Here is a 15314-nt window from a genome sequence, read left to right on the forward strand (position 1 = left end):
GGCCTTGCTTGCGACACCCACGATAGTTGCAGCAGAAAATCGTAATTATATTTTTGTACTTTTGATCTTGGCTATGACCATTGTATAGGGGGGGGTGATAGTGTGACTCAGGTAGGTAGGTAGGTAGGTGGTAGGTATGTGCACCGAACGCACGTGGGTAGTAATTACTACTGCAAGTTATTATGTATGTCATTTATTTTAAAGTTGAGAATAAATTTCTAATCCCGTCTACGTAGAAGTAAAAGTTTACGATTACGTGATGTTGGGGTCGACCAAAAGTTGCCGCTGAGAATAACACGGGGTAATACGCAATGATATACAGATAAGCATGTTTTATGGTTCTAGGTCACCTCAGTGGAAATAATGGCCAATCCCTTACGCATGTGAACGTAATCTTTGAAAGTGAGATTTGTGATTCATTCGGTTCATGCATCGTTAAACAACTCAATCTAGCTAACACACTATAATAAAACTGTGCTATTAATCAGTTTTTTTTCTTAATTCAACCCATGTAGTGATTTATTTAGTGTGATGAAATTTTATCTCGCGGAAAATAAAGATAAAGATACAATTTTTTTATTTGGTGCGGGAACATATAAAATGCCATGACCAAGAACAAGAGAGAAAAATTACATAACTACTAAACTAAAATAAAAGCTCTAAAATACTAAAAAACAAATTTGGCTAAGCCTGAATAGATAAATTTATCGGTACTTGAAAACATTTCTGCAAATAAATTTGTCATCCCTATGATTTCAAGATTTGGTGCATATGTAAATAAAGTTGTAAAAAAAAATCATTTCTAAAATAACTAATTTGACTATTATTACAATTAAAGATATAATGTAACTCATCCCCAATTTCATTATTTGAACACTTTGTACAAAATCTGTTCTCTTTAGGAATACCTTTGTGCCTTCCTGTCTCTATAGGTAATTTGTGTGCAGACAGGCGAAACTTAGTCATTGCCACTCTGTGTTTTGCAGACTTAATGTCACATAAATACTTTTCCATTGCATAGTCATTTTTAAATAAACTACATTTTGTATATGTTTTTAATTTATTATGTGCTATTTGTCCATACCATTTGTCATAATAAATTTGCTTTAATTTTGTGTTGAACTGATTACCAAAACTTGGATTATTAATGTCAGCTGGTTTTAAATTAGTAATATCTAACAAATTTTTTAACAAAGCAAAACCACTGACCAGTCTCTATTAAATTGCTTGTATTCCAATATGTCAGTGCGAAACGGAGTGAAAATACGCTCGTTTCAGTTGTCCGTTATTAAACATAGCACAACAATCTAGTACCTTGTGTTATGTAAGTATGAATGAGTGAGAATTCTGAATTTCAAACAGGAAAAAAGTGTGTCAAACAAGGGAATTTTGACCGATCACTGATAAGAGTGGAAAAAACAAACTCGAAATGACATCACGAAACACGCCTTGGGATGGGAGTTACTACTCTAGCAATTCTCCAAGCCTCGACTGATGACTACCGTTGAAAATGTATTCTGGCAATAAGAAATGGTTGTGCTGCTACTTATCGCAGACCTATATTATATTCTAGACAGCGAAGATTCATTCCCTATTACTAAGTTTGGCTAAATATATATACACCTCTGTGAATACTGGATTCATTTGTATGTTGTCATTTGTTTCGTTGTAGTATGCTACGACAAATAACAGCAGCAGCTGGTATAGGTTAATAGTCGGCTAATACGAGCATGCCCCCAACGGAATATTCTATAGGCTGATGCTTAGAAAATTTGACTCCTTTTGTCGGCACCTGCATTAGTACTACTCTAGTATACAGCATATAAGTACCACCCTCATTCCACACATCTACGTGTTATATACAGCAATAACATGCATTTTATGAGAGTAGAATTTGCAAACAAACAAACAAACTGTCTGATTGTTCTTCCCTTTCATTAAAAGAAACGATCTTGTATTTGATTTACACAAAGACTGTCTTTGATTGACTTCCTGGAAAACTGCATTGGTGATGAATTAACATTGCACGATTTACTGCCAAGGGCACCACGTGACATTAAGCATCGAGCCCTACACAACATGACATAATATTTTTTTTTTAAATCTGTTTTTATTTCTACTCTTCAGGTAATTTTTAGATTATTAATCCTGCTTTGTCTAGATCGTATAGCTCCACGTACAATTCGTTGTTGTCATGGTGATATTACACAGAGTTATACCACAATCAGATGAAAAAAAAAAAACGGGTTGTTGCAAGCCTGGTGGACAAACAAATGTTAGACAAGGAAAACTCGACTGGATTAGGGACCCCCGTCTAAATGCAGTGTTTGTTATAAAGCCGGCTAGCGACTTAGTAAATTATATTTATTTATTGAGGACCTTTGACCTCTGCACTGCAAAATCATTCAATTAAAACAAATTATAACCACACACCATCACACACACCACATGCAGTTATAATCATTGAATCATGCACTACATGGAGTTGTAATCATTGAATCATGTACTACATGGAGTTGTAATCATTGAATCATGCACTACATGGAGTTGTAATCATTGAATCATGTACTACATGGAGTTGCAATCATTGAATCATGCACTGCATGGAGTTGCAATCATTGAATCATGCACTACATGGAGTTGTAATCATTGAATCATGCACTACATGGAGTTGTAATCATTGAATCATGCACTACATGGAGTTGTAATCATTGAATCATGCACTACATGGAGTTGTAATCATTGAATCATGTACTACATGGAGTTGCAATCATTGAATCATGCACTGCATGGAGTTGCAATCATTGAATCATGCACTGCATGGAGTTGTAATCATTGAATCATGCACTACATGGAGTTGTAATCATTGAATCATGCACTACATGGAGTTGTAATCATTGAATCATGCACTGCATGGAGTTGCAATCATTGAATCATGCACTACATGGAGTTGTAATCATTGAATCATGCACTACATGGAGTTGTAATCATTGAATCATGCACTACATGGAGTTGTAATCATTTAATCATGCACTACATGGAGTTGTAATCATTGAATCATGCACTACGTGGAGTTGTAATCATTGAATCATGCACTACGTGGAGTTACAATCATTGAATCATGCACTACATGGAGTTGTAATCATTGAATCATGCACTACATGGAGTTGTAATCATTGAATCATGTACTACATGGAGTTGCAATCATTGAATCATGCACTGCATGGAGTTGCAATCATTGAATCATGCACTACATAGAGTTGTAATCATTGAATCATGCACTACATGGAGTTGTAATCATTGAATCATGCACTACATGGAGTTGTAATCATTGAATCATACACTACATGGAGTTGTAATCATTGAATCATGCACTACATGGAGTTGTGATCATTGAATCATAAACCACATGGGATTACATTTATTGAATAATACACTAGATGAAATTATACTCATTGAATCACAAACTACATGTAATCGTAATCATTAAATCACACACTACACGAAATTATAATCACTGAATCATAATTTTTGTGTGATATTATACTAATTGAATCATATACTGCATGGAATTGTATTCATTGAATCGTGTATTACATAACACGGCCCGGCTAGATACTTTAAAGCGCGGTGGTCGTCGAGCAGCGCGTGTTCGAATTTCATAAATAAATAAAAAAATGTATTTTACACGCGTTGTATACGTCGCTATGAGTCCCATATCGAACAGGACGCGGCACGACGACTGCCGCCCTTTAAATTAAATTTGTTATTGAGCTTTGACGTCTGCGCTTCAAAATCATTTAATTAAAACAAATTATAATCATTGAATCACAACCCACGTGGAATTATAATCTTTGAATCATACACTACATGGATGTGTGAACATTGGATCATACACCACGTAGTGTTATAGTCATTGAAACATATGCTACGTGAAACTATAATCACTGAATCACACACCACGTGGATTTTGCCAAATGAAATCATAATCTAATAACGAACCACACATGAAATCATCAACCACGCCACGTGGAATCAATATATACAACACCCATAATTATAATCATACTATATGTAGAAGTATAATCATCAAATCATATCAACACTGCCGTTCATTCGTTTACTGACGGCTGAATATATCAAGGGTATTTCATAAACCATGGTCTGTTCACTACGTAATGGTGAGAATTGCCCAAAATCATAACAGTGACAGAGGTCAAAAGAGAGACGAGTGTCAGCTTTCCTTCTGATCTCACCCATTACTATCCAAGGACATTGAGTAGAAAGTAGATTACATCTTCAATAATGCCTCTAGCAAGCCGCATGTACAATCAGAAAATGTTGTACTGTGGCATGTATAAAGTATATAAAGGGTTTCCCCATTTAAAAACAAGGGGGAATGAAGGAGTTTGGAAAATCATAGAAAATCTGTCTGAGCCGTGCCTGTATACAGTAGGTAGTTCAGATTTGTGTCAGGAGATATCTGTGAATTAAAATAGATGTTGTCTCATAGCAGATCTTTGTCAAGTTTTGCCAATGTTTGCATCCCATTTCAACAGACAATCAGATGAACATGAAATAGCAATGCCGTATTTTTTATTTTAGAACTACATCTCCAATAGAAGTGTACATAAACCTAAAATTATATTTGATGCACCGTATTTGCTTAATTAGGAACACCCTAAGCCACAAATTACATTCGCTTTATACTGAAGCATGAAAATATTAATTACTTTGACTATATAAATATCTGTAATTTATCTATGGTGTTTACTAATAGAGCAAATACAGTATACGGAACCACTAAAATATGACTTAATTTGAACACACTGGCACGCATTCTATGTGGCAGAGTTACAGTATAACACATGTTCCATTGTGAAGAACAATTGTATTATAATTGGTTTCAAGGAGAAGTATATTAACTATCATTCAAGTCTAATCAATGCAGATTTTGAAGAGGCATATTTCACTCACTCGAAGCGGGAGGGTCGTCACCTGCGTACGCGCGGGAATTGAGTCCCAAGCGACAATAACAACACACGCTAAAAACGCAAAGGCTCATGGGTAGACGCTTGTTTGTAACAATTACACGCTATGGCCATCTGACGCATGCGCAGGTGACGACTCCCCGCTTTAATTAAGCTCCAACAATATAATGCGCTAATTGACGATACACATAAGTTTGAGAACGATTACTCTAGTTAGACACAATGAATTGTTACCGATGACGACGGCGATGCCGACGCCAGACAGACAACCTAACCTAGAGGGTCCCTTTCATTTCTTTACAAGCACAAGCAAACCAGCAATTGTCACTAGTGTAGGGATAATAATTTACACGACAACATAATGTGAAAACTGTCGCGATGTAAATGTTAAAAACATATTTGTATCGCCAAAAAAATCATTCATTTATTGCAAAGATTAGATGCAAATATTTTCAAATCTGTAGGAGAATTTATAAACAATGCAGTAAGAAATGAAAAAGATTGTTGTTATCATTTGTACTTTATTCTTGTTGTTATTTATTGATAGAAAAATGTGTAATTATAAAGATATAATAAAGTCATTATACTAAAAGGAAAACATTGGGACTGTGTCATTTATACGTGGGTGAAATAGGGTCTAGAACAGTGTTGCATACGACTTATGTACCACTTCCGTGTCACTGAGAATGTTCTAGAACCGTACTGTGTCTGGGTGGAATATTTTATATCTTTTTTAGAAACTGGTTGAATAGGTAATAGAACACTGTAGGAGGCAATGGAAGGTAATGGAACATTCTAGAAATTTGTAGTAAGTTCAAGACTCATTATGTATGCTGATGTAATGAATGGTCTATTTATAGACAGTGCGGGTATATATAGAGGAGTTGTTCAGCACTGAGATCAGATCGGAGATCTCGTTGAATTGTATTGGAGTTTAAGTATCTAGTTATTGGAGTAGTGGAGTTTTACCGCGTTATTGTACTTGATGTTTGCAGAGTATAATAATACCAGTACCAGTTGAAACCTCATCTGCTGCCTCCGTGTTCGTATTTTATCATCGCCGCCAGGGAAGTCTTTCTGTTACTGTTGCCATTTTGGTATTTGAACCATCACACCCGTACTATACCAATTACGGTAGTATTACGTTGCGTGTGAAAAAAAAGATGTGCACAGAATTCGGTAAATACCGAAAACTACATAGTTCTGAACGGAAAATGTAGCGCATGTCAACAATTAGAAAGAACACAGTTATGGCAGAACAGAAACATAACATATGCACAACATTTCTACCCGCGCTATATAAGAACAGTTCTGATATAATATTTATATTGAATTGATAGAATTCAGAATATTTAATTTCAATTTTGTATTACAGAAAAAAATGATAAATTCGCTATATTCTCTATATTTTTTGCATTTTATTTGTTTTGATTATGATCGATAGATGAAGCTGAATGGAATTACAAACTATGTACATGCAGTGTGTTTAACAAGTCATGTATGAAACAATAAATTTATTAAATACTGTAAAACATTCTACTGTTCGATATAAAAACGAAAGAAAGTCAAAATCAGAAAATCTTCAACACTTTGGGTATTTACTTGTGAATTAGTCTATACGGCGATCACTCATGGTACGTAGTAAAAAATATGTCTTTGGATCAGTCAAACTATATATTCCTTTTGATGCATCATATTTGAAATGCCGTGGTATGAATATGTTCCTAAGATCGAAGTGAAACAGACACACTCGACCGAAATGATATTCATTATCAAGGAGATCCAGCACATAGACACTTTGATCTGTGTAAGCCATTATGTACTGTAATCCCACAAAGTGTGATATATAATGTACTAGAGCATAGGTCAATCCTGACACATTCGAGTATTGAATTTTATCATTTTAATTATTACAAAATTGGCCATCCAAGTCACAAATATTTATTGAGACCACAAAACACAATTAAGTGTACGTGCATCTTATGAAATAACGTCTGTGTGGTTCGTTTCAATATAATTGGCCACTGAAAGCAAAAGAAACGGACTCTATATACTGTAAAACACATTGAAATAGCTACATGCCATTTTAGCGAATTTGACCCAATACACGAATTATCAAAATCTTAATTTAGCTAAAATGCCAATAAACTCGTTGTGAAAATATACTTTATTCTAAATTAGCGACATCTTGAATTAGCGAAATTACAGGTTAGCTAAATTAGCTAAAATGACATGCTAGCTGAAAATACGTGATTTACAGTAGTAAAGAAAATGGCTGCAATTGAGACAACTTGAATACTTAGTCTAGTAAACTAACGTGGCCGGCCAGCGACCCAATATGTAGTGTCACCATATCATACCTGGTTGCGGGGGACACATTCAAATATTTAGGTTCAGGCATATACATTAAGGCGGTCATACAGTATTTTGTTCGATTAAAAAAAAAGAATTGACATGTAAATGGATGACAAAATGTATTGGCTTTGTATAAGTAGTTGGCCGCTGTATTTCCGAGAAATAGCTCCAGACGACCTGTTTTTTGCTTCGTCCCGAACGGGGACAAACTAGACAGTGTACGATTCCCCCACTCCCAACATTCAAACATTATTCCCAGATTAGCCAATTTTAAACTGGAAACAATAACACTGGTGGAAAAAAACGACGACAGTTAATAATTTTTAACCGGTATCATTTCCGATATATTTTTTTCAATGTCGTCATGTTCATAAAAATATTTCTGCTAAATAAACTTGTATGGACTGTGTTTCATAGTAACATATTTCCATGGCGAGTTCTCCATCAATATTAGTGAAATATACGTCTGTTATCACGTGATTGGGTGTGTTCGATGTCATTCTCAACAATCAGAGTATCTCATTTCTAATTTATGCTCGTTGTGAAACATTTTTTATGATTGTTTCAAGAACCGACCTTTTTTTGAATGTCACAACGTTAATTTAACCTTGGAACCATTACTTCATCTACCAACATAATTTACATTTACTTTTTACTGTGATTAAACCAACGAAAATTCGTTAAGTCTGTTGATATTCAGAAAAAGTCTTTTTAATCGACATAGGCATTTGGGGGGAAACATTAGCTGAAAATTTAGCAAAAGTATAACATTCAATTCAGCAACGAGTTGCAGATTGCTGCAAACGTTTTTTTTTACAGTGAGATAAATCCTACATACTTGCATGTACCAATGAGATTTAATTAATATCAGCCAAAATGAAAAATATTTTTTCCGAACATCGACAGATTTCCCGAAATTGGTTTGGAACGGCGTACTCCGCACCCGCCACGGTTATTTTACAATGTGAAATATTCTAAATGTCAAAAGTAATAACAATAACGGTACACGTGCCCTCAGGCTCACTGTAAGTTAATTATTCCCATGGCGATAATATTACGTAGTCTTGTAGACAACTCAATCATTTCTCTGTTGTTTGTCATGTGATTGATATCTTTACTCGGGGAGTGAAACGCGGTGCCTGTGATGCATCAATTATCGCATAGGTGTGAATATCTAGAAAATGATAAGGTAACACGTAATTTATGAACTCCGGAAGATAGTGATTGTATAAACCATACCAGACACGCCTTAACTTCAATATAATTACCGAATGCTTTAATTGCCGATAGCCACATTGATGTGATTCATGTAGTTCTTATCAGAAAACCGAATTTATTATTTATCTAATTTAATTCAATATCTAATTCAATTATCAGTCATTGCGTGAATCTTGTGTGATGTTTGGTAACCTGTAATGGTGTGGCCTTGACTGTTTTGTTATTGTCAACGAAGCGGTGGATTTTAACTCAATTATTTGTCAGACGTACGCGTGCAAGATGACGTCATCGGATTGAAATTATACATCCGGCAGGAACGTAAAAGATGATGTCACCATATTCAAATTATTTGTCTGACATGAGCGTAGCAGATGACGTCACTGCTACAGCAATCACATACTCTCGGTTCATGACATATATATACACACCATACAATGAAACGTTCGAATCGTGGTTACATAGTCGGCAATCCTCACAAAAAACATCAAAGTGGCTATTAGTACAGTATTATACACGGGATATCACACACCTCACTTCACCTGATATATAATGTATGCACGGAAATGTCATAGTATTTACAACTGATATTCTTAAAAAAACGTCACTGACCAACGTCATATTCAGCGAAGCGTAAATAACAGAGGTCGGTGCACATCCATCTCCATGGCGACGATTCGAACTATCTTTTACAACCGCGCAGGTGTGACCATGGTGACGAGCAATGTCCGAGTCAGTTACAACACGATTGTTAAATTTTGAGTAACCGTGGTTAGAAACATGAAATTGCGCGGAGCTAGATGCTCGATCGAGACGAGCACAATTCACTCCTACAGAGAATAAAGTTTTGAAAACCGTGTTAACTTTCCATTATCTGTGTTTTACCGACGATTTGATGATGAATTTGAGAACAACTCGACATGAGAGAAGCAACAAGATCCCAATCACTGCAACAAGTACGACGGCTTTGATGAGCGCGAACGAATATGACGGTGAAATGTCCCGATCACTCACGCTGATATCCGTTGAATTCATCCGAGTTTCATTCAAACCTGTCAGGTTAGATAATATATCATTTGTGTAGTTGTTTGTCAACATGCCGAGTGTCGGCGTCGACGACGATCCCACATTCACCGTGTAAGCATTGTACGGCATTGTCGTGATGTTCACAGGAGCCATGGGTGATTATCAGAAGGATAAAATGAATTGAATCAAAGCAATTCCCGAGTCCCATTTATTTCTGACTTGATGTTAACAGCTTGTTCATGTTGACTTCGTGCTTCACCGCGTTTTCAATCCTGTTGGAACACTCTTGTATAGCTGAAAACACCGTGACATATTGATTAGTTCGTACACATACATATATACACCAATCATTAATTTGTTTGACGGTACTGACTTACCTTCCATATGCACATCAGACAGACTATTTGCGAACATATTGTGTATTAATACGGCTGATATAATTATAAATCATGCAATTATTGTTATAAATCTTATGATAACATTTTAAATGTACGAGAATTATTAAAATCAATGTTTGTTCGGAGTTTATGTCGATGGCAATACACAAACGAGCTCTACTATCACACTCACCTGCAACGTCTCGAGCGCACGCAGTGAATGGTTGTAAAGATAGAACGCATCTACAGCAAACAATACGTGAGCGTATCGGTGAAATGGGCGTGTGGGGGCGTTTGTGAATCGTAGTAGACAGAATACGAATACAAATGTATATTGACAGTGTGTTACGTATTTGATGCAGTGGAAAATAACACAGCCAATCTGTTTTCGGTGTCACGTATACAACGCGTTGCAGATATTGTGCAAATATTGTCAACTCTTGACGCCAATGTGACGATGGCGTGATGTTTCTCATATGCAAGTCAGAGACATCGCCTGGGTACTGTAATACAGAGAATAACATCACATCTAGTCTAGACCAAATCTTTGAACCGTCAATATGTCATTAAACCACGCCGGGGGTCAACATATATCCTCCTACAACGCTTACTGTCCAATAAGTTTATTGCAAGAAGGAAATGCGCTGATGTACGTCACTGATTTTCATGTTGCATGCATGCCTGTTATCATGAAGCACAACAAATCACTTGTATTACTTATTTGCAGGAGTCTGTGACACCAAAGCCATGCATGGGGGATTTGACGGATATGAAATCACGAATGAATATACTTCCGTGTTCGTATTCTGTCCGGACAGTAACCAAGGCCGTAATATACTGTCGGGAGTGCCGATTGTCGTCAGTGATTGGTCACGTGACCGCTGTTGCCGGATAGAATGTTCAGTGGCGGATCCAGAGGGGGGGGGGGGGGCAGGGGGGCCATGGCCCCCTCCAAACGCATGACGATTCATATCATCTGGATTACGCATAGCTTCTCTGCGATTTACGCTCCGTAATTTTAAGCGTAGCTTGGCCCCCTCCAATACATTTTGCTGGATCCGCCGGCCACTGAGAATGTTCATTATTTGTTCGGTGTTGTGTTTGTTGCTGATAGGTCTGTCATTTAAAAACTACAATGACGTAATTCGTCTGCGTTGAATGAGATTTTATATTGTCAATGTGAATGCTTATTTCACAGACCCACGAAATGAATGTCGAACAATTTACGGGGTCGTGGGAATTTTTTTTTTTTTAAATGAAATTAATACACACAAAAAAATACTATGGAATATCAATAATAACGCGTTATGATATAAAGCATTGCGTTATAACGACCACCCAAGTAGTTGAAGAAAATGTATTTTATAGATAAGTAGCCTTTATATGGGACTGATTAATTTACACATATGATAAGAACTTTCCGTATAAGGGTTAGATTGTCGTCATAGAATGGTATACTGGGAATAAATAATATGACGTCTATCTGAAAATGCAAATGTGAGAAAACCAGGGTTAAATAATAAACATTTGGTTACAGTGCGCAATTTTTATTGATTTAAGTCGGGCATGGTTTTCAGGACAGCGGTTTTTTTTCCACCGATAGATGGCGTACTTCCAGTCTAGTTTTTTTTTTTTTTACTAATTATTAACCCTAACACATTGTATTGGCCTTGTCTGGTTAAGTTGTCTGTTCGTCGAACGGTTGATTTTACTTCTACGTACTTACGTTAGAACACAGTCGAGGTAAGTGAGTAAAATGCATTGTATATAAACGTCTGCCTTGATCTCTAACATATACATATATATCCGGTAGTAATAGGAGCAGCCGTGGCATAATTTATTTGAATCAACGGAAAATATGCAAATTAACAATACAGACGGTATATTCTTGACACATCACCAGGTGGAGTCAAGTCAACTTCTGTCTTCCTGAAAAAACTCTTAATGAAGGAACGTAACCCCAACTGAATTCTGGAAATGACTCAGGGCATCCAACCACGTGTTGGCTCAACTGTATAGTATCTCGTGTTTGCTATAAATATGATGTTACTAACAAGAGACAGTTTGATTTCAGGGACATGGGACATTATTTAATATAATAAATGTGTTTTCATCTGATTTTCTAACAGAGATGCCTGAGAAACTATTGAAGTTGTCATAATGTATTCATGAGAAACGTTTTTGCAAGACTTAAAATGGCAGAGAAACATCATCTAGTTAGCCTCATATGTCTCTGTGGACTAACTGTGGTTGCAGTTATCTCAGTTCATGGAGAATCCAATGAACAGCCCATCAGCAATGACGATCACGCCGCGTTTCCTTGGCAACTGTTGCCATACAACGAGGAGCTTACGGAGCAGGTATCCAGATATCGGGCAAAGATGTCAATGCAAGGTGACTCTTGTTCCTGTATGACTCTGAACACACACGGGGTGTTCTTCGGCCCATTGGATGACCATTTATTACACCGGCGGACTCGGGAGATGTCAAAATGGAAAAGTGAGCAACTGCTGACAGAGGAGCCACTGAGCTTATGTCGAGGCATGTCACCGTTAAGTTACGTGGGCGGCGGAATCACAGTTGAACCACTGAAAACTGTACGGATAGTCGGTCTATCACTGCACGATACTGTTACTGGGGAAAACAACTACGAAATATCGCTGACTTCATCAAATCAGTTAGGTGTGATTTTAGTAGAGTCCCCGTATAATTCAGCGAGTTTTTCTGGCAACGGAACACACAATTTAGTGATACAGACCATCTCAGATACAACAACAGTTAATAATCTGCTCCAACATCTGCTCTACAAAAGTACAATTTATGATATTCATGCGCGCGATGTGCTGGAAGTTAAGTTTTTCAATTACAATCTAAATATCAATGTTGAAGTCAAACGCCATCTACGTCCAAGAATATATAATATAAAACGCAACGATGATATAACTAAAAAAGTTACCATTATCACAAAGACGTTTGAGCGTTATAATTGTCTTGAAACTCTAATAGAAAGCCTAAATGTGTACTATCCTGGTATGACAGTTCTTGTAGCAGATGACTCCGAACATCCGCGGACAATTGACGCGCCAAACGTAAAGCAATACATCATGCCGTTTGCCGAAGGATGGTTTGCCGGAAGAAATCTACTTCTCAGCCAACTGACTACAAAGTATTTCGTATGGGTCGATGACGACTACATATTTACAGAAAACACAAAGCTTGAGAATTTTCTGGAAAAACTTGAAGATACCAACACAAAATTAGACGTTGTGGGCGCTTTTTTCGAGGACGAGGCCGGAAATAAATTTATTCGCAACCGTTTTTATAAGACGATGGAATTAGATCCCGGGGACGAGGATGGGGACTGTATGCGACGAGACGGTACCTACCACAGAAAGTTGGAGGGTTATCCTAGGTGTATGGTGGTCGATGTGGTTACTAATTTTTTTATGGCAAAGACCCAGTCAGTTCGAGCAGTCGGGTTTGATCCGGCGTACCAACGGATTGGACATACTGAATTCTTTCTTGATGGGTTCGGCTCACTACGTGTCGCAAGCTGCAAAGATGTTTTTATAATTCATAAGCGTGACAATGCCGGGAATAAAAAATATGTTGAATTTCGTAATAGACAACGGGGTGGTGACGATAAACACGAAAATATACAACATACATTATTTAAAAACAACTTGCATTGTTTTAGACTCTGAAATAGACATTTATAAACAAAATAATGAAAAGAAACAGAATAAACAAATAAAAGCGTAAAAAGGGGACAAAAAGATTACAAACCTAAACAAAAATAGTGTAAATACCATTACAATAATACGTACTGCAGAATATTTGAACAAAAAATGTCTAAAATGCCTAAACTGCATTTCGGAAATGTAAAATTTTCAAAAATGCAATACGTGCACGCCTTTTCCCGCCTAAAGGCCGGTCTCAGAAATGGAAAACGTGCATTTCAAAAATGTTAAACGACATTAAGTTTAAAACATTTTAAAATGTCAAATGTGTAATAATTCTTTTGACCATCATTTTTAGTTTTTCAAACATTCACTGCACCCGACGGCGTGATAGCTATTTATTTGATAAAAAAATGTACAAGGTGAATATTAGTCTGCTTTTGGTCGTGCCTGGCATACAGGTCCCTATCCCAAGTACACGTTAAGTGTGTCACAAGAACATTTACTGGAACCTAACCCACATACGTTCGAGTCATTATCTTTAATTGCAATCACATTGTAGTACAGTATATGGAGAGTATACTCGTATATTTCATATCTTCCGCATAACAATACATTAAGATTTTCTACGTTATTTTTTCATTATAGAAGCTATTGTGTTTTATCATAATAAAAACATCTTTTTTTAATCAAAAATACATTGTCAGTGATATAATCTTTTTATTTTAAAATGTCCTGTAACATAAAATGCCCCGGCTAGGTGGAAATCCGTATTTGTTACCGGTAAATTGCATTGATTATTACTAATTAGGATAATTACGTAAGCCTTTGTTAAAGTTTTTGAGTTTCGACCCATGATAGAGAATTTCAAATGAAATAAACGTCTCATTTTTTTCCTATGACACACTTCTATTTCATAGGAATGGATTGAATTCAAAGCGGACGTTTCGGATAAAAGTAACCTTCCAGTTTTCTGATTTCTCATTTGATTAGACCAGACTTTTATTATCCCTTGTTTCGCGAACCCGCCGAATGAACAGGAACCGAAAAAGAAATAAAAATATAATTTTATTTCAGCGTAATTTCTCACGCCCGCCGACTTGTAAGCGTAAACAAATATTTTTATCTTCATTTTTTTTTTACCGCCCGCCACATAAAAAATCCAAGTTGCATTTTCGTGGGAGTATCATGATCAAAGTACCGAAGTCTCGCGCAGATGAGAAACAAGGTTATACATGGAATAAAATTTTATTTCATTTCTTCTCTCCGATCAATGATCTCACTTACAATTCTTTGAGAATCACAGAAATCTAATAGAAAAAAATAATTAATTTTATTTTTTTAGTGATTTAAATTTTGCACAGTATTCAATACACTATGCTAACATTGTAGAAGGTAATTTCAGGTCAAAGGTTTTTAAATAAACTTTTGTAAGGCATTGAAAATCTTTTAATTACAGGCAGCAGGATGACTTCTTTCAGTCTACTCGGAACCACTTTTAGTCATATAATTGTGCTTGAATGTTTTTTTGTTTGTGCCAGGGGACAGTTCCGGACATTGAACTCTCCCAATTTTTTTTTTTCATGTGGAAAGTGCTAACACTGATGCATTTTTATTACAAAAGCCACATTTATGTTTGGGACTACACGACAGGCCTGTGTAGCCATCTC

At 36.4% G+C, this 15314-nt stretch overlaps 1 protein-coding gene and 1 long non-coding RNA gene across 2 annotated transcripts; one reads left to right on the forward strand and one right to left on the reverse strand.

Moving 5' to 3' along the window:
* Nucleotides 1-8600: 8600 nt before the first annotated feature.
* On the reverse strand, nucleotides 8601-10238 carry LOC146740892 (uncharacterized). Its single transcript, XR_014929918.1, has 2 exons — nucleotides 10158-10238; nucleotides 8601-9881 (listed from the first exon to the last, which is right to left on the reverse strand). It is a non-coding gene; the product is annotated as an uncharacterized LOC146740892 (long non-coding RNA).
* A 1815-nt stretch (nucleotides 10239-12053) lies between these two features.
* On the forward strand, nucleotides 12054-13741 carry LOC100367188 (beta-1,4 N-acetylgalactosaminyltransferase 1-like). The gene has a single exon (XM_002741392.3). It carries the CDS (start codon nucleotides 12133-12135, stop codon nucleotides 13666-13668), a length of 1536 nt encoding a protein of 511 aa, XP_002741438.2. The 5' UTR covers nucleotides 12054-12132; the 3' UTR covers nucleotides 13669-13741.
* The last annotated feature ends 1573 nt before the right edge of the window (nucleotides 13742-15314 follow it).

The sequence above is a fragment of the Saccoglossus kowalevskii genome, chromosome 7, assembly GCF_978046115.1.
Source record: "Saccoglossus kowalevskii chromosome 7, keSacKowa6.1, whole genome shotgun sequence".
NCBI lineage: Eukaryota > Metazoa > Hemichordata > Enteropneusta > Harrimaniidae > Saccoglossus > Saccoglossus kowalevskii.

What these genes read in the sequence shown, in the direction of transcription:
- LOC100367188 (XM_002741392.3), top strand. Translation starts at nt 12,133, where the DNA reads ATGAGAAACGTTTTTGCAAGACTTAAAATGGCAGAGAAACATCATCTA.